Source organism: Rhamphochromis sp. 'chilingali' (genome assembly GCF_963969265.1).
Source record: "Rhamphochromis sp. 'chilingali' genome assembly, chromosome: 18".
Taxonomy (NCBI): domain Eukaryota; kingdom Metazoa; phylum Chordata; class Actinopteri; order Cichliformes; family Cichlidae; genus Rhamphochromis; species Rhamphochromis sp. 'chilingali'.
Genome location: NC_137945.1, coordinates 22,487,427 through 22,506,894, shown reverse-complemented (window position 1 = coordinate 22,506,894; position 19,468 = coordinate 22,487,427). Strand labels below are relative to the sequence as shown.

The 19,468-nt window shown below is 41.7% G+C and overlaps 1 protein-coding gene across 1 annotated transcript; it reads right to left on the bottom strand.

Moving 5' to 3' along the window:
- Window positions 1–17: 17 nt before the first annotated feature.
- Window positions 18–18,647, bottom strand: rec8b (REC8 meiotic recombination protein b). Its single transcript, XM_080865005.1, has 18 exons — window positions 18,521–18,647; window positions 18,343–18,411; window positions 18,005–18,147; window positions 16,807–16,882; window positions 16,250–16,367; window positions 9,575–9,641; window positions 9,400–9,467; window positions 8,608–8,689; window positions 7,761–7,818; window positions 7,387–7,582; window positions 6,896–7,030; window positions 5,934–6,009; window positions 5,396–5,574; window positions 5,103–5,142; window positions 4,939–5,014; window positions 4,741–4,842; window positions 1,763–1,869; window positions 18–1,578 (listed from the first exon to the last, which is right to left on the bottom strand). Exons 1-18 carry the CDS (start codon window positions 18,574–18,576, stop codon window positions 1,487–1,489), a joined length of 1,740 nt encoding a protein of 579 aa, XP_080721131.1. The 5' UTR covers window positions 18,577–18,647; the 3' UTR covers window positions 18–1,486.
- Between the last annotated feature and the right edge of the window lie 821 nt (window positions 18,648–19,468).

The window sequence follows — 19,468 nt, the reverse complement described above, 5'->3', positions numbered from 1 at the left end:
GGTGTTTTTAGGGCCAGGTGTATGAGCAGACCAGCTTCTGCTTTTAAATCAGGTAGAACGCGACCTCATCTTTTTAACTGATTGGTGATTTCAGGCTAAATTAGTGAACTCTGTGACAAGAAAGGAAGTGAAAAAGCAACAAGGTCACTTCAGGTTCAATGTCAACAACACATTCATGACTGCTTAATGAGATAATCCATCCACCATATCTAGTCCTCCACTTATCATCGTCAGGCTTCCCCGTGTGCCCTCTGTCTCATTTCTCTGAGAGCTGAGGTGAGACAGCAATCTTTCACATCACAGCGTCACATTTTCCGCTGTAAAGAAAAAAATGCATTCCAACTTTCAAAGTTTCAATCCTGCTGCTGTAGGACACAAACACATGACGTGTAGCATCACACCGGGCACACTGTGCGCTGTCCTGTACACTTATCTTCAGCTTTTCACTTTCCTTTGTGCAAACTTTCGTCAGTTCCTTTGATGCTGCAGGGACGTTAGACAGGGAATCTCCACTGTTAATGGCCACAGTGACAAACTATCAAAACTAATGTTGAGCAAACTATTGCACCATAAATGTTTTTGTACACAGTGGAAAACGTAGCAGTCAGCTGGCTATTCTTGTACCAAACATTATGTACAACGGACACTTCTTGGCACGATGTCACCACCTGAATGCATAGCAACAAAATTCCCATTCCAGTGTGCTGATGTGAATGAGGATTTCTGCCCTGACCTCAGCTCGGGCTTCTTGGCCTCATCGAGGTATTTGACAAGCAAGCGCTCATATCGCTATTGAGCCATGAGGTCACAGAGGAGTTTTTCTGCCAGCGAGGCACCATCTGGTCCCGTCACAGGCAGGAGATAAAGCCTCTGTAACATTTCACATTTCATTAATTTCTATATGCAGCATGTTTCTACAGCATGTGCAGAATCTGAAAGAGAGAGACTGATGTGTAGGCTTTTTCTAAGAGGCTCAGTCATCGTATGACAATGAAGAGAAGTCCAGTCCTTTGAGATGCAAAGAATAAGTAACATTTTATTAAAGATTTTAGTCTTTAAAGAGCTAAAATTTAACACAGCAAATACAAACTGTATAAAAGTGGAGTTAATTTTTATCCTTTAATATTTTTAACAGAGAAAATAACAATATAAAACAAAAGAAAAAAGCTATAATAATACAACACTCAGTCCAAACTGCAACACTCTGTTTAAACACCTGAAAATATAACCATACAAGCAATAAATCTGAACCACATGAGTAGGATAACATTTTTAAAAATATCCTTAAAAATACTGAATTTCCAAGCATAAAAACATGAAACGCTGATGGTTTTTTGTTTGTTTGTTTTTTTTTAAAAAGGGTCATGTTTAATTAAAAGTAATTAATTTAATAATCTTCATATGCTATTGATTAAAAACTGGATTTAACAATGTGTTCAGATGAGCTGAATCTCTACTAGGTTTTAGCTGGATGCTGTAGGTGTGTTCAGGCAGCCATTGTCAGCTTAGCAGAGCTTATGGTGATGCTGCTGTAGGGCTCAGCCTGATGTACGGTCACCTGTCCAGCAGACAGGAGCTCTGTTGGAAGGAAGCGTCACAGAATAGGGCCATTAAACATGTTACAGAGACCGCACTCTGTGACAGCCTTTGTTACTGTACAATGCAGGGAAGTTTGTGAAAGGTCAGCTTTAATGACACATCAATCCACCTCATTCTTCAAAGCTCTAAAAATCAATAAAATCCATTTCTGTCTTTCCCATACCCAGCAGTTTGTAGAATGTGTCAGTTGCAGTGGCGCGATTGGCCTCAGGGGGCAGCAGAGAGTCAAAGATGACTTCACCAAACCTCTGCAGGCTGAAGGTGATCCAGCTGGAAAAGAAACGTATGTTTTGTTTTGTTTTTAAATATCTCGAGGAAGTACAGATTACGTTTTTTTAAACAATGATTTCATTTATTAAGAAACCAAGTTACCCAAACCATCCATGTTCTGTGTAAAAATGTGAGAAATCCCTTAAACCAACACGTCTAACAAGGTAAAGTAGGCTAAAAGCACATCATGCCACAATCTAAAGAAAGAGCTAAGAAAAAAAGTCACTGGCATCAGTCAGTCTGGAAAAGGTTACAAAGCCAGTTCTAAAGTCTGGGAACTCCAGTGATCCAAAGTGAGAGCCATTATCCACACATGGAGAAAAACTGTACCAGTAGTGAATCATCCCACGAGTGGCCAGTCTACAAAAATTACTTCAAGAGCACAGCAATGATTCATCCAGGAGGTCGCAAAAGTGACAAGGCCTCATTTGTCTCTGTTGAGGTCAGAGTTCATGATTCAATGACAAGAAAGAGACTGGGCAAAAATGGCACCCAAGGAGAAAACCACTGCTGAGCAAACAGAACACAAAGGCTCAACTCACATCTGTTAAAAAGCATCTTGATGTTCCCAGAGACTTTTGGGAAAACACTCCAATAAAACAATTCTGAAAAGAAGAGTGGGCCAAAATTCCTCGACAGTGATGTGAATGACTCACTATCAGTTATCAATCATGTCTGATTGTAGTTCTTGCTGCCAAGGGTGGTGCAGCCAGTTGTTAAGCTTAGGCGGTTATTTCATTTTTACACAAGGGATATGTAGTTTTGGATAGTTATTCATTTAATAAATAAAATCATAATTTCACCAAACTGCATTTTGTATTTACTTGGGTTGTTTTTGTCAGATATTAAAATCTGAAATGTGAAAATTTACAAAAACTGAAATCATGAAGGGAGCAAATACTTTTTCACAGTATTTGACATTTAAACAAAATCAGTCAGGGATACGTGTCAGACTCATCCCTCAGGTCTGCTGCTTCCTTTCGGTTTAGAATTTCAAAGCAAATGTCCAACAACTTAGAAAGCAGGTCAACCTGTTATGCTGGAGGCAAAAAGTGTATATGCAATTATACATGTTACCGGACATGAATATAATTATAGATGCACTGTGATCAACAGTTTCACTGTCTGACGCATGAACTGAATAAAAATTAGAGTTTTAAACCAGATCAAACCAACAGGGAGACTCCCAGTGTGTAGATGACAGCTCAGTGTAACATCCCTGAAAACACTGAAGACAAGTGTGCATCAAAAGACGAGTGACCCCAACACTGTCACATAAGCAAGGATGTGAAAATGTCTCAGATGCGGTTTGTTGGCACACACTGGATAAAGATTACGAGTGTTGTTAAGCGTTGTTTTGGCCTGTGTTAGGAAAGGAAAGTCACTGTGTTTCTCTTCATGCAATTCAACCAACACAGCTGAAACTCTGAATAAATAGACTAGTTGTCCTAGTTTTCAAACTGTAGCCATTAATGGTTCACCTTTAAAAGTCTGCCACAGCCTACCTTCAAATACAAAGAGCAGAGTAGCATGTCGTGCCACAAAAACTAATCACCTTGGGGCGATTCTGGCAACAGAGCAGAGTGTGGACTCTTCAGATCTCAACACGAGTGGATATTAGAGCACTAACGCGCATGTGGAGGCTGGGCAGCATTAACAAAGAGCCTGCACTCAGGAGCCAGAAAGGATTAAAAAGTAAAGAAAGATCCTTCAGCATCCTGTATTATCACAGTGACTCTTACATGTTTACCTATGTTGCAACACGTGTCAAACTCCTGCAGTCGGGGCTGTGTGGGCACACCTCCATGACACCTTAAAGCTGATGAGCTAAAGGTGCCACTACACCCTCTGCAGTGGTCGCTTCGCTCGTCTTTATTCCCCACTGTTAAGGTGCAAGAAGCCACTGCGTTATTCTTCTAAACAGTTGCAACATCTCCCCCTGTGTGTTTGTGCGTCTCTGAGCTACTGTGCAGAACTATTATTAAAATAATCATAAAAACGGGCACGATCGTACACTCGGGTCTTGCGCGACCGGCCGATGTGTCACAAAGATCATGTCTCACGACACAGGATGAGATGTAAAAATTATCCCACAACACCCGGCACACAAGCGTCACGGCGAGCATAAAAGCGGCCCGACACAGAGTGGGACAAAGCAAGCAGAGGTGGACAATTTCAAAAGATGTTTGCTGTTTTATAAAGAGTACAGAGAGGCCTGCGCATGTAATCAGCAAGAGACGATCTCTGTTTTCAGGGAATATCATTTCTATTGATATACTGAATATACGAGAAAGAAACCCTCGGAGCTGATAAGAGGCAAGCAGTGTCAGGTAGACTATTTAGATGAGGACTTCCAGATAAACTGCAAACTTAATTTACAATTCAAAACCTTTCCTTGTGCGCCCACTTTCATATGAGCTGCCTGGCTTGTGCTATATATGCAAACCACCTGATCAGAGGCGTTTTTCCCCTTATATTTCCCACACAGCCACTAACATGTTAAGACTTACAAATAAGCACTTTGTTCCCACTTTGCTTTTACATAAGGACTGATGTTGTTTAATCAAATTCGTGCTACAAGCAACTGTCACACTCAGGCTGATGAGCAGGTTGTTAGGAGTTGGCGGTGTGGGCGCCATAATGACAACATATAGTTCAGGATTCACGTGGACCAGATTGTAAAGACAGGCACGTCAATAACATCTATAGGTCTGGTCCACAATGTAACTCTCATTTCAAACAGTGGGCATCAGTGAGACTGAGTTTGACACAGCTGCAAATGTCTTTCATGCATTTCTTGGAGTTACAAAGTATGTTTGTGTGTCAGTGTGAGTGTGTTTGTGCGTGTTTGCTAGCTTATGTTTAGAGCACCTCAGCATGTCCCTGCTGTCTGCGTTAGTCTGAGCCTCGGGCATCTCAATCCTTTCTTCTGCTATGGGCTCCATTGGTTGTTGGACTTCCTCCTGCAGAGACCTGCAGACACACACACACAAACACATAAACACAAACACACAGTGATCTGTTTCTTATGCACCGAGCTGTCCATCTTTCTATCCATCTGAGACTTACCATCTGCTGATGGAAGTAACGGCATCGCTTACTGATCGATCTTCTTTGGACATGTCCAGCATCATATCTGACACAGCTGCTGACACACACAAACACGCAGTGAGTGGCTTTGTGCTCTTAAAAAAATCTAAGTAGTCTGTGTCAAAGATGAGAGTTCTTCTTACATGAGCCCTCTGTGCTTTGCAGTCTTAAATCACTGGGTATCTGAGAAAGAGAGAGAGTAAAGAAATAGAAATGAGGTTTATAATCTGATTTATTTCACCAATGAGCTGAACACACTGAGCTGGCAGGCTACCACTGCGGGCTAGCTGGATACCAGATAAGCCTTATTATTACAACTCTGGCTCCACAAACACCCTCTCAGAATTCAGGATGGCATTACACTGGAGTTTGGTAAGATTACCACTACTTTACATCAAAATCCTCCTCGTCGATGGTTAAATGTACGCAGACCCACCTCCTTCATGGATGAGTCCCTTCTCTTCCTCTCTGCCCTCATTATCTCTCTCTCTTGCTCTGACCCCAATCTCCCCTCCTCCTCTTCTTCCTCCTCCCCTTTCTCTTTTTCTTGTTTGGGCAGGACGGCGAGTGAGGCCTGCTGTTTCCATAGCGTCTGGAGGTCAGAGTGAAGGAGGGCTGTAGATAGGGCAAAAGGCAGACAGGGTGCTATGCCGACAGTTTGTTTTTTTTCTCTACAGCTATAGTTTTTTTTCACTATAGCTGATGACTGTGTTGGAGATTAGTCCCACCTATTAGCATGCAGAGGCCCAGTGAGGCTGAAGCTGATTAGAAACATGCACAACATTTATGTGGCGAACAGACAAGTTGCAGCATTTCTCTTTATTTATTAGGCTTCCTTACATGATGTACAAGGATTCTCTCTAAGGGATTTTATACTGCTCAATCCGTCTGTGCTTTCATTACCTGAGAATAAAAGGCTTAGAAATAATGGTTCGTATTCAGTCAACAGTAACTGTGTAGCTCCTGGTACTTACATCCACAGGGGGCGCTGAAGAGCTGAGTAGGAGTGGCACGCGTGGTCACAGACAGGAAGTCCAGCAACACGTCTGACTGAGAGAAAAAACAAGATTTTAGAGTGAAGGTTCTGGTGCAGCGAGGGAGGGAAACCAATCTCAGCATATCACAGGAATTTAAACATGGCAGGAAGGGAGCAACAAAGAAGGAAGGCAATGAAATCAATAAGCACTATTCCAGTGGGAAGAGAAGGAATAGAAGTGGAGAGCAGGAGTTTAATTAACAGACACCCTGGTGAATAGACACTTTGATGGCAAGACTTTGATTACAGAACAGCAGAGACTGAAAATCGGTCAGTCAACCACTGATCCCCGTCAACTGAACCAGGAACATCCAGTGAAGACGGATTTTAGTATGGAGTCTTTGTGTCTATTGCCTCTTTTCCATTAATACCTACTCTGCTCAGCTCAACTCCATTTTGGTTGTTTTCCACTACAATCGAGTACCACTTTGCTACGTGTGGGTCGTTATAGTAACGCGGACAAAAGTCCCGTGATGTGATTTGCATGTGACACAAACACAATAACAGCGGATGATGATCATCTACCTGCTGCTCAGTGTATGGCTTTTTCAGACTCAGGGACCGCACTGTTTTTTGTGTAGCTCTCGTGACGCCAATGACTGGCCAACTGTTGGCATGCAGTCTGTTGACGACATATTTTCGGATTGCCTCGGATCACCTGAAATCCGACAGGAGGTAACAAAAAGCCTAATGGAAAGCCCTAAAAAATGGATTGAGTCAAGTCGAGTAGAGACTCATGGAAAAAGTCTACATGTGTCTGAGAAGAAAAGAAGCTGTTAAATGTGTACATAACTCCAGCAGTTATGTGATGCAAACTGTCATTCAAAATCTGAAATATTTAGACTGAATTCATTCAGATAAATCTTTAAAAGTTCAGTGATGTCATCTTATTCTAACTACCAGTCTGAGCGTCTCGGCCCTCGGGTTCCCGATCTGCTCCTCCATCACTCTTTCAGATATCTGGACCTGAGGGTCTGCAAAGACCAGCTGACGCCTGCGTCTTCCACCGCGCTTCCTTAGAGGAGGAGCAGCCACCTGGTGGCACAGCAACAATCATACGTTTACAGTGCAATGACTTAACAGTCCAGAGTACGCATACTGGAAAATATGCAGCTCCATGTTGACACACCCGCACATGCTTTCTATTATTTGTTTCTAAAACAAAACAAACTGCTCGTGAGTCACTGGGCTACGGGTGTCATAAAAACAAGCTGTCATCACAGTGTTTCCTACACAATCATCGTTCAATAGCCTAAAAATAAAACATAGCTTTAATAGCTGTTTTTCCATCAACAAAATCCAGAGCCTTTCAGATACATCCCACACAGACACACCGGAAATCTTTTACTTTCTCACAAAACAGTAAAAGTGAGCAGTCCTCCTTATCCCACCTCATCACAGGGCCTTTCTGTCGTTCGGTCCCCCTCTCTCCCAGATGCCCCAGAGGGTGGAGATGGCATGGCAACTTGTACAGGGGTCATCTCTAGGGCAATGGTTGCCAAAGGAACTGCCATAGGCTGACCTGTCTCCTCGTCCAGCAGCCACACACTGTCCCGGTCTGTCCCCAACACCACCTCCTCCTCCAGCCTGGAAACACACACGTAGCACCACACTGAAAATGTTCATGAGACGAAAACTGTTATCACACCTTTGAGACACACATAAATATTCCTGTAAGTCTGCGGTCTATTTTCTGTGCACGGGCCGTAACAGCCAGTGGAAACACAAACCATGTTTGTCACTTTTGTTTCTAACCAGGACTCACTGATCAGCAGAAGACATGGCTCCTTTCCAGCTGCTCTCCTCTGTCTGCTCCTCTGCATCTGTTTAACACGTGTTGTAAACAACGCTCAGAGAAACAAGACACATACAAACTAACAGTTTTCACCAAATGACCCAAACTAATGAATCAAGTGGCTTAAATCTATTCTAATAAGACCCTAAAAAATCCTTTTCTACTCTCTCACTCATGTTTTAACAGAGAAAATTGGAACTAAATACAAGCTACTCACATGTTGTCCTGTCTTTTATAATTTTGTCAGAGCAGAAGAGGCGATCTAAAGTTTCTGCCTCTCTGCTCTCCAATGAAACCAACCAGTTTCCAGAAAATAAATGTTTTCTTTCTGGTAGCAAAAGCACTCATGGGGTCAGAGCGGCTCTTTTTCCAATTATAGCCGTGGCACAAAGAATTTGACCCGGCTGATGGGGGCAGTCACATTACAACAGGCTTTCTCCTGACTCAGAATGGGGTCTTGTTGTAGGTGACCACATGCTTACAGTAAAGTAAATAAGTTCCGGTTTTGGCAGAAATCGATGCCTTTTCCTGTTATTTCTCAGGATTTCATAAACAAAAACGTCTTCAAGGCTTGGAATTAATGAAGCTAGCTTCAAATGAGGGTGACCTGTCTTTGCCACTCCTAAAACCTCTTAGAAGACAGTGCCAAAAATTTCCTCTAGGCAGAGAAAATACCCTGTGCAAGAGAGGGACGTGTTGCAGAGCTGATAAGAATTTCTGCAAAGCTAAAACATGATGTCAGGCTAAACACATAAAACCCTGTTATATGTGCACAGTGCTTATCACAGAGGACAATCAATGAGTCTGACAGAAACACCTTTATGGAACTGGTCAGCTTGGTCCATCAACAAGTCAATCTCTCTGGCTGTAGCTTCAGGAAGATCAGCTCCCTCGAAATCCTGACACAGAAAATGTAAGACGCGTGAATGAAAGACAGAAATAAAAATACAGCAGCAGCAACAGAGCTGAGAGTACAGATATTACCATGTTTCTGCCTGCATAGCAAAACTAAACTCATGAGACTGACAGTGCAACAGGGATGTGAGCAGCATGTCTCTGTGACCAAACTGTGCACACAGGCTGATGTAATTAAGCCCGATCTCAACAAGCCAAAATGGATATCATCAGCTGATGCGGTTCATGAGGGCCATCGGCAGTCTCTAAGTGACAGAGCGAGGAGGCTAATACTGTGTGATGGTCCTGCTCGACTTACAGTAGGGAAACACATCCCTCTGCCTTCTTTTCTCTGTCTGTCATTTTGATCCACATTTCCTCACAACACTCACCTCACTTTATCTTATACACACTGGATTGGTTTGAGCACTTCAAAATAAGAGTTCTTATAAATATCTGGCCTTGTTTAACAGTAAACATCTTTCTCACAAGAGCATGTGACAGTGTACTACATCTTCTGCCTTTGATGCTGCTCCCTCGTCACAAAGCATGAGGCACACAGGAAGCAGGCTTCTAGCTTGTGACAAAGATGTTAACTGGAGATGTTGTGGGCACACGGTCCACATCCTGGCTCAGTGATTCACCAGGACGCCTGCTGTAACTAAAAATGATGACTGGGGTGTTTCTTGTCCCCGCACTATGACAGAGAGTTTACCTCAGCAGTGGTGATGATGAAGTGCTCCTTCTCAGTTAGAGTGATGGCAGCTGGAGGTGACCTGAAACCTGGTTTAACATTGCAGGAGGAATTAGGAGCACAAGGATGTGAGAGTAGCTGAGATTCAAATGGGGAGCAGCTACAGCTTTTTAAAATGCCAGAGTTTTCATCTCACCTCGTGTGGTGTGGGGACTGAGCACCAGGGAGTGCTGTGAACCAACATCTTCAATCACAAACCCCGCCTGGAAGCGCACATCACAAACACGTAACAAACACTTATGATGCAGTGCAGCAATCCTTTAAATCCATATAACATTGACTCATTCTACTCATTACAGATTATGAGGACAAAGTTCAAGTCCAGGTCTGCCAGATTTACATCACCCACACTCAGCAAGGAGTTATTCACTGTGATTTAACTGACTCAACACTATGAAGTATTGTAAGCAGGGAGAAATATAGTGCACAACCCCACTGCCACACGACTCGGGGTGTAAATAAAACCAGAATGCAATGACTTGCAAATCTCACAAACCCATATTTTATTCACAGTAGCAGTAATATAGTAATATACCAAATGTTTAAAATGAGAGAATGCAACAATTCAGGAAAAAAATCATTTCATGGCAGCAACATGTTTCAAAAAAGTTGTTACAGGGCCACGTTTAGCGCTGTGTATCATCCCCTCATCTTTTAACAGTCTGTAAACATCTGGTAGCTGAGGAGAGCAGCTGCTGGACTTTTTGGAGAGGAATACAGTCCTGACAGTCCGGGGTCTTCTGTCATATTTCTCCTGATGTGCCAAATGTTTCCATTTGCTCTAAAACCTGTTTACACCCTTCAACACTGATGGTGTCTTTACAGGTGTGCAAGGTGCCAATACTATAGGCACTAATGCCATCAAAGATGGCTTTTGAACCGAGTGTTGATAACAACCCAGATGATTCCTCTTCTCTTTAATCTGAACTATAGGGCATCTATAACAGAATAATTTCATTTTAAATGAGCTTTGGCCAAGAGAAGCGCAGGGTCACGTTCATGTGGGGCTTCTTCTTGTCACGATAAGAACTTTAACCTGCATTTTAGAGGGGCATGGTGAATTGTGCTCACAGACGTGCCTGTTTTAATGCAGTGAGACCTGAGGCTCTGAAGATCATCTCATGGGCATCCCATACTAATTTTGACCCTTGCACACACAGATTTCTCCAGGATCTCTTAATCTTTTGAGTATTATGATTATGTACTGTAGATGATGAAATATATGGTGAAAAGTTTTTTTTCTGAAGTTGTTCTGCAGAAACCTCTTTAAGATGCATTTTTTATACCCAGTCACATTGCTCACTAGGCAACTTCTTAATTGCAAAATGTTCCTCCAGCGGTTTCTTTATTGTACCTCTTACTTACTCAGTGCTTTTCCAGCCTTTTGTTGCCCCATGCCAACTTCTCTGAGACATGTCGCTGCCGTAAAAATTCAAAATGAGGTGTTATCCTTCACGAAATAATAAAATCTCTTAGTTTAAACATTTGATATGTTTTCTGTGATCTATTGTGAATAAAATGTGGTTTTATGAGATTTGTAAATCACTGCATTTCCCCCCCAGTTTATTTCAAACCCAACTTCTTTGGAATTAGGTTTGTAAACCCCAAAAGGTTGATTCTGTTCACCTGGACGTGGCGTTTTTTTAGTGCGAGAAACGTTTCGTCACTCATCCAAGTGACTTCTTCAGTCTCAGCTGACTGGAGGTTTCCCCAACCTTATAAACAGTACATTTGCACAATAACTGAAACCAGCCCACTGAATGAACAATGGGCTGCGAGGTCAGCTCCTTGATCATTAATATGCTAATTGTCATGACCGTTGATCAAAAAACACTGATCAAAGCCCATTTGTAAACATTACCATAAAACAATAATCCAAGTAAATGGTGCATGTGTAATTTGTGGTAACAAACAAACCAAATTGTGTGAAATAACAGTAAGTTCTGCATTTATATGGCCAGTCACAATTTCAGGACATCAGATGTTTGTCTGTGTGTTAGGATAAGGACTAAATGTCACAAATAGTCTTGCATATGAAGCTCAACACTGAACTGATCTTTACAAGAAGATTTTTTTTGGAAACAGGAGTTCGCCTGCATGTGTGAAATCCTGCAAGCTTCTATTATTATGATTCATGGTAAATCTAATCATTATTGTAATAGTAGCAGCTACTGCTGCCTCTCACCTGCATGCTTACAGAGCGTGACCTTCAACACTGACTGCAGTCCCTCTGTAGCTTACCTGACATATTACAGAGGCATGCATATATACCGTATTTCCCGGACTACAGAGCGCACCTGAATATTAGCCGCACAAGCTAAAATCAGGGGAAAATCCTGTTTTGTACATACATTAGCCGCACCTGACTAAAAGCCGCAGGTGTTTCAATGTTGACTTATCATATGTAAGAGAATATGCACAAAGCGAATTGTCAGGAAAGAGACGGCTGTTTGGATTGGATTTATATAGCGCTTTTCATGGCACCCAAAGCGCTTTACAATGCCACTATTCATTCACTCTCACATTCACACACTGGTGGAGGCAGCTACAGTTGTAGCCACAGCTGCCCTGGGGCAGACTGACAGAAGCGAGGCTGCCATATCGCGCCATCGGCCCCTCTGGCCAACACCAGTAGGAGGTAGGGTAAAGTGTCTTGCCCAAGGACACAATGACCAGGACAGAGAGCCCGGGGATCGAACCAGCGACCTTCCGGTTACAGATGCGGTTCCCAACCGGCTGTCGGCTGTTTGGAGACATCACTTTTATTAATATTTTGAAAAACAAGTTATGAGTACATATTTGCATAACTTTTTAGGGTACATGTACAAGTACCGGTAATTACAAGTACAAAACATGTACTGTGCTTCATAAATGAGTAACAAATGTAGTACATAATAACCTACAGCACACCAGAAAAATAGATTCGGACTACCTTTTAGGCTCAGGTGCAGTGACACGGCTTTATCAAGAAGAAAAGTCAGTCATTCATAGGGTTGCAAAATTCCCGGAATTTTCAAAGATGGAATCTTTCCATGGGAATTAACGGGAATTTATGGGAATTAACGGGAATTAACGGGAATTTATGGGAATAAACGGGAATTAACGGGAATTTATGGGAATAAAGTGGGAATTTTCAAAATTGAAGGTTGGCTCTTCTTAGGGAACTTAAATATAGTTGAGGAAAGTATATTTTAGCATAATATTGACAAAAACAAACAAATGCAATTCAAATACACTTGAATATCCATGCCATTCCTTAATCACATGTACAGAGCACAAGCTTGCTGCATGGCTATTGAGACCACCTACTGGCACTGTGCATGCCTCCATCACATGTACACATGGACCACACTTTTGAGCCTGAAGGACAAAGAGTATTAAAGGCACACATTTGAGCCTGTGGACTTAACAAGTGAGGTAAGTTTTGATGATATTATGGGAAAATATATTCATTAAATGTTTAAATTGTGAATATCACATAAAATGTATTAATCTGGTAGATAGCAATCTGATAAGATGCTAAATAAAATGCTAGCATCTGATAAGATGCTAAATAAAATGCTAGCATCTGTTAGATGCTAAATAAAATGCTAGCATCTGTTAGATGCTAAATAAAATGCTAGCATCTGTTAGATGCTAAATAAGCCATAGCTAGTATAACATAAAGAAGATGCTAGCTTCCTCATTTGGTTGTTTTGTTTTGAAGATCATTCCAGTTGTTTAGCTAGCCTTACTATTTATATCTGTTTATTATCATATTGCAATTGTATTATTACGATCTCTTGCATTGCATTAGCATTTTTACAAGCTCTTGTTTTATTTTACAGAAAAATGCCACGTGCACTATCTGATGTGTGGAGACATTTTACACCAGCTAATGTACAAGGGAAATCTGTATATATGTGTAAGTATTGTGATAAGACGTACGTGAAGAATGCCACAAAAATGCAGCAGCACATTGCAAAGTGCAAAAAAATTCCTCAAGGCCCAACACATGCAGCAGCCAGGAGTTCCACTCAAGGGGAAAATGAATCTGTTTCAGCTGTATCAGAGTCAGATACCCACTCATCAGCTCCTGGTCCCTCTGGCATCAGAGGATTCTTTGATTTTATGGATGACACTAGCCAGAAAAACGCAGATGAGTGTTTCGCTCGTGCAATCTATGCAACTGGCTCACCCCTGATGCTGACATCCAATGTGTACTGGAAGAGATTTTTGAATGTTCTCCGACCAGCATACATTCCCCCAACCAGACATGCATTGTCTACTCATCTACTGGATGAAGAGTTCAGTCGAGTTCAAGCCAAGGTGAAACAGACCATTGACCAAGCTGACTGTATTTCAGTCATCTCTGATGGATGGTCCAATATCAGGGGACAAGGAATTATTAACTACATAATCACCACTCCTCAGCCTGTGTTCTACAAGAGTGTAGACACAAAGGAAAACAGACACACAGGCCAATACATTGCAGATGAGCTAAAAGTGATCATCAATGACCTTGGACCAGATAAGGTTTTTGCACTGGTCACTGACAATGCAGCCAACATGAAGGTTGCCTGGGCACATGTGGAGGAGACCTACCCTCATATAACTACTATTGGCTGTGCAGCCCATACACTAAACCTTCTCCTAAAAGACATAATGGCACTAAAAACAATGGACACTCTGAATAAGAGAGTGAAGCAAGTTCTGAAATATGTTAAAGGCAAACAAGTAACTTCCGCTACATTTCTGTCAAAGCAAAAGGAAAAGAACAAGAGTACTACACTGAAGCTTCCCAGCATAACGCGATGGGGTGGTGTTGTTATCATGTTTGACAGCCTTCTGGAGGGAAAGGAGTCTCTGCAAGAGATGGCCATATCCCAGTCTGTAGGCATCGACAGTGACATCAAGAAGGTCATCTTGGATGATGTGTTCTGGGAAAGAGTATCTAGCAGTCAGAAAATCCTCAAACCTATTGCAGCAGCAATAGCGAAGATAGAGGGGGATGGTGCCATCTTGTCAGATGTCCAGTGCCTTTTTGCAGAACTCAAAGAAGAAATCCAGACAATTCTGCCCACTTCCCTACTACTGAAAGCAGAGGAAACGGCTGTGGTCAAGTCATTGGAACAGCGGAGGGAGTTCTGCATGAAGCCAGTGCATGCAGCAGCATACATGCTGGACCCCAAATATGACAAGGGCATACTTTCCGGGGAAGAGATCAACGGTGCCTATGCGGTCATTACAGCCATGTCTGACCACCTGGGTCTCGATAAAGGCAAAGTTCTAGGCAGTTTGGCAAAGTATCGAACAAAGCAAGGCCTTTGGAAAGGGGATGGAATATGGCAGTCATGCCAGCACATATCTGCAGCCACCTGGTGGAAGGGACTATGTGAATCTGAGGCCCTTGCACCTGTAGCCTCCATCCTCCTCCAAATCCCACCATCATCAGCCGCCTCCGAGCGCAACTGGTCACTGTTTGGGAACACCCACACAAAGGTTCGCAACAGGCTCACAAATGTGAGAGTGGAAAAGCTGGTCGGCATTCGGGCAAACCTACGGCTCTTTGAGCCTGACACAGAGCCATCCTCAACAAAGCTGGAAAGTGACACTGAAGAGGAAGACTCAGAGTTGGATGCTGAGGAAGTGGACATGTTGTTGGATGATGATGAGGTCCAGGAAGAGTCTATTGACTGAGCAAAAATGAGAAAAGAGGATTGCTTGAAGGAAGATTTGAATGTTTAATGGGACGTTTTGGAGGATAAGTGGCATTTTTCATTTAACCTTTTGAATGGGACTTTGTGGAGATTTTTGGACAGGGGGCATTTTTGAATGAGCGGGGTTAGGGGATGGTAATATTGAACTCAACATTTCTGTTTTTATTCATCCATGAAACAAGTTATTGAAACGTGTTCTATTCTACTGTACTTACAAATAAATCTGTTTAAATATCTGTTGAAAACATTTTGCATGGAGGTTTTCTTATGATTTCTGTTTATATTTATGCTTGGAAATAATATATTCCCAGTTAGTTCTCCTAAATTCCCATTAATTTCCATAATTCCCATTATTTCCATGGACAGTTTCCAATATGGAATATTTCCAAAATTCCCAAGCTTAACTTACCATGGAAATTTACCGGAAACTTTTCGGAAATTTACCGGAAATTTTCCGCCCCTTTGCAACCCTAGTCATTCACCACCATCTTTCTCTTCTTCCTGCGCACTAAAACCACCAAAGTCCTCTCCTCCAGTGTCGGAAACGAACAGGTTCAGGATGGCTTCGTCATCCACTCTCCGCTTCTCTCTTTCATTGTCACTTTCAAAACCAAAGAAATCCTCGTTGTCAGTGTCAGAGTCGAACACCCTCAGAAGGGCCGTGGCGGTGTCCTCCTCTCCATCATGCAGCAGTCCAGCCCTTCGAAATCCGTTGGTGATCGTGGATGTTTTCACACTTTTCCACGCTGTCAGAATCCAATGGTGGAGTTGGGCATAACTTGCTTTTCGCAAGTTTATCACCGCTCATCATCCACGCCTCCAGCTGAACACGTAGCGCTACTTTGAAGTTTGTTTTTCGCGCTACTTCGTACGGCACTACGTTGCCTGGCCGATGGACATGTGACCAACATACCACTCTTGAACCCCGATCCTTCCGCCAGGCAACGTAGTGCCGTACAACAGCGGAACAAACAAAACAAATCCGCTCATGGACAATCCATAGAAAAGCCGCACCTGACTAAAAGCCGCAGGGTTCAAAGCTTGTGCAAAAAGTAGCGGCTTATAGCCCGACAATTACGGTAATACTGGTGTATAATGGTGGGTGTATGTACCTGGGGTAATTTGTACGGGCTGGGTAGCTGGTGAGATTCCATGATACCAAAGAAGGGATCCTGAGCTCCTTCTGCCTCCTCCATCATGTACAGGATGTCAGGTATATCCAAAGCATTCCTACAGTGTGATACACCAATGTTATTACTCAACATATTCAAACACTGCACACATTTTAGAATTTGCAGTTTCTAATAATATAAAATATCACTGGAATAAGACTAGAGCTCCTTCATATCGCGCAAAATGGATTAATAAATAGCAAAGTGCATAACATTACTGCTGTTCCATAATGTGGCTTATGAAACATTGATGAAGCTATTTAAAGGGAAGGAGAGCCATTTGTCCACTAATTTAAACACCATATTCTCCATTTTACTGTTTATTACTCCAAACAATCTGTTTGTCATCTCATAAATATTCAACAACAAGCCTGTGAGCTCACACTTCCCCAAACAGCTAAAACTTCCTGACAGTTCTGCTAATTTTCTTTCAGATGCCGCAAGAGACAAAACTTTCTTCCCCTGTGGATTAGCACACTGTGCGTGCATACACAGACCTGCCAGATTCAGCCATGTCTATAGGCACACATCTTTTACAGCGCAGCAGGCGGTCTATGGTTTGTTGAACCTCCTCTGGAAAACAGAAAAATTATGCACACGACTCGTACAAAAAAAAACAGAGATGCAAGAAGAGGCATCACATTTAAGTTAACAGTGACAAATGTACTAAAGGTCACTTCAAGCTAACATGTGTATTCAACATCCTCATTGATAAAAGGTACTAAGAGTATTTAGGTTGCCTGTACCGGCAACCTGTCCAGGATGTACCCAACCTCTCCCCCAAAGCCAGGATTGCCTCCAGCCCCATAGGACCTTCAACTGAATAAGCATATAAAAAAATGGATGTCTGGAAAAATAAAAATGAGCATGGAGGACGTTTGTGTCCCATTTTACAATGACCATACCAAACTCCACTAAGCCCTGCTTAATAATGCCATATAAACATCATACCCACACACTTGGAGGTTTTATTGTACTGGTGGGTGAAATTAAATGCCACTGCAGACAATGGCTGCTTTCTTGGCATCTCCTCCTGCTGATCATCCTGCATTATGTTTCACCGTTTTCATCAACCATGACAGCAGCATGATTGCGAATCTGTCGGATGCAATATCATCGTCAGGCTGCAATTTGAGACCTGATGAATCGAGACTGTTGCGCTGTGTTTGATGATGTTGCTTTCATTAGTTCCATATTGGCTTCTAAATCACACTTATCAGGGGGAGCTGGGATGATAGCATTGTTTTGGTTTTTGCACCAAAACAGTTTTCATGACACAGAGAGAAGGTGACAAACACAATCTGTCTGATGTGTCTTGCATAAAGTAAACAAGCTGGGCTTTTCCCCCCAGTTAACATCAATCATGAAAAATAATGAAGCTGCTCTGTTTTTGCTTTTGGTTTATTTGAGTTAGTGTTTTTTGTTGGGGTTTTTGGTTCAATTGAAAATCATTTTGCCAACCAACTCCCTTTTTTTTTGCTAATCCTATATAAGCAATCTACCATGAAATGATTCCCATTTATTTTTTAATCCATGTTAGTCATCTCCTCAGTGTTTTGTATACACTTTCAAATTTGACAACTACTGCAGTGACTCAACTTGCAGCATAGTGTGTAGGGAAAGCAGAGGAATGTCATGGCTGATCACACGATTTCAGTTTCTCTTGTTTCTGCTGTCTTGCTGTTTGTTCCTCACCAAGCAAGAAGCCACACTGCCTGTGGTAGACTACAACCACTCCGTACTGCAGCTGAGAGGACAGGTACAGAGAGAACCGAGGCCTGGGCAGGCTGGGTTGTGGTGGAGGAACCTGTGCCGTCACATAGTCCAAAATCTCCCCGCTGTAAACATTCAAAATGAGGCAGATGAATCTTGACTAAATGTGCACAGTAAAACTTAGCTGCACAATTTACTGGCAAATGGAGATGTAGTGAAGTGCTAAGTTTGAACTAAGTAACCTAAACTAGTCTAAACCTTTGCTAATCTACTTTAGCAATTTTATCAGGCTTGCTATACAAAAACGTGCACATTCATACCAGGTCCGCTTGACATTGACTCTCAGAAGCTCTCTGCGGGTCACCCTGATGCCTTTAGTGGCTGCTAACCTGAATAACAAAACACATTTACAAAATTTAGACATAACAGTTAGCTAGTCGGGAGGTAATGTCCATCAGGACTTCTTGCTAATGGCTTTGAAGCAACATGTAGACTCACCAAATTGTGGAAAAACATCCAGAATGTCGCTGGAGCACATTGGGGTAGTAAAACATTTCGTCTTATCTGACAATAAAAATGCAAGAAGTTAAAGAAAAGAGGACCAAGTTTAGGAACTAGATTAAAACACCAATCTTTGCCGAAATTTAAGTCTCGGTTTCCCGCCTCAAAACATGCTCCACCAATCCGGTTTCAGATTCAGGACACGATAGTAAACACCCATGATGCGTTCAAGTACTAAAAATAAATCCATTGCTGCATAAATAAATGTAAGATGAGTAGTTATGTTAGACTTTACCCGTTTAAAGAAAAACTAACATAGAGCCTTACAATTAAAAAGGGCATCAAATTACTCTAAAACTGATGATTAAGACTGATAGCAGTACTCAAGTACTATATGGCTTTAGGTTTTACTTGTTCCCATTTAATGTAATATTATATAACTCTGCTCCCTTTGTGAACAAATGGATTTTTTTGTTTTTATTTTTGTTTTATTTATTTCACAGCCATACTAGTTACAAACACTAAAACTTTAAAATGCAAAGTATTTGAACTGACTATATTTGTGTTTTTTATAATCATAATATAATTGCCTGAAGCACACACATTTGTATGTTCCCTGTGTAGGGCACACTGAGTGCCAACAGGTATATGGGGTATACAAACATTTTATACAACAGTTCAACCAAGCACAGAATGAAGTGTCATAATGTATAATAGCACTGTAGCACATGCATGTATATTTGTATGTTCCCTATCTGTATACTTGCTAGTATTTAAAAAAATATTAAAACATTTTATATAAAGTTTTCATAGTTACTAAACAATATATAAAATATAGCACCTAGACTGTGATGGCATAGCATAGGAAAGTATAGAAAGTTCAGTTTTGTTGAGTTATCATGCCATTATTTTGATAAAGATTAAAAATATAGCTTTAGAGCAAAA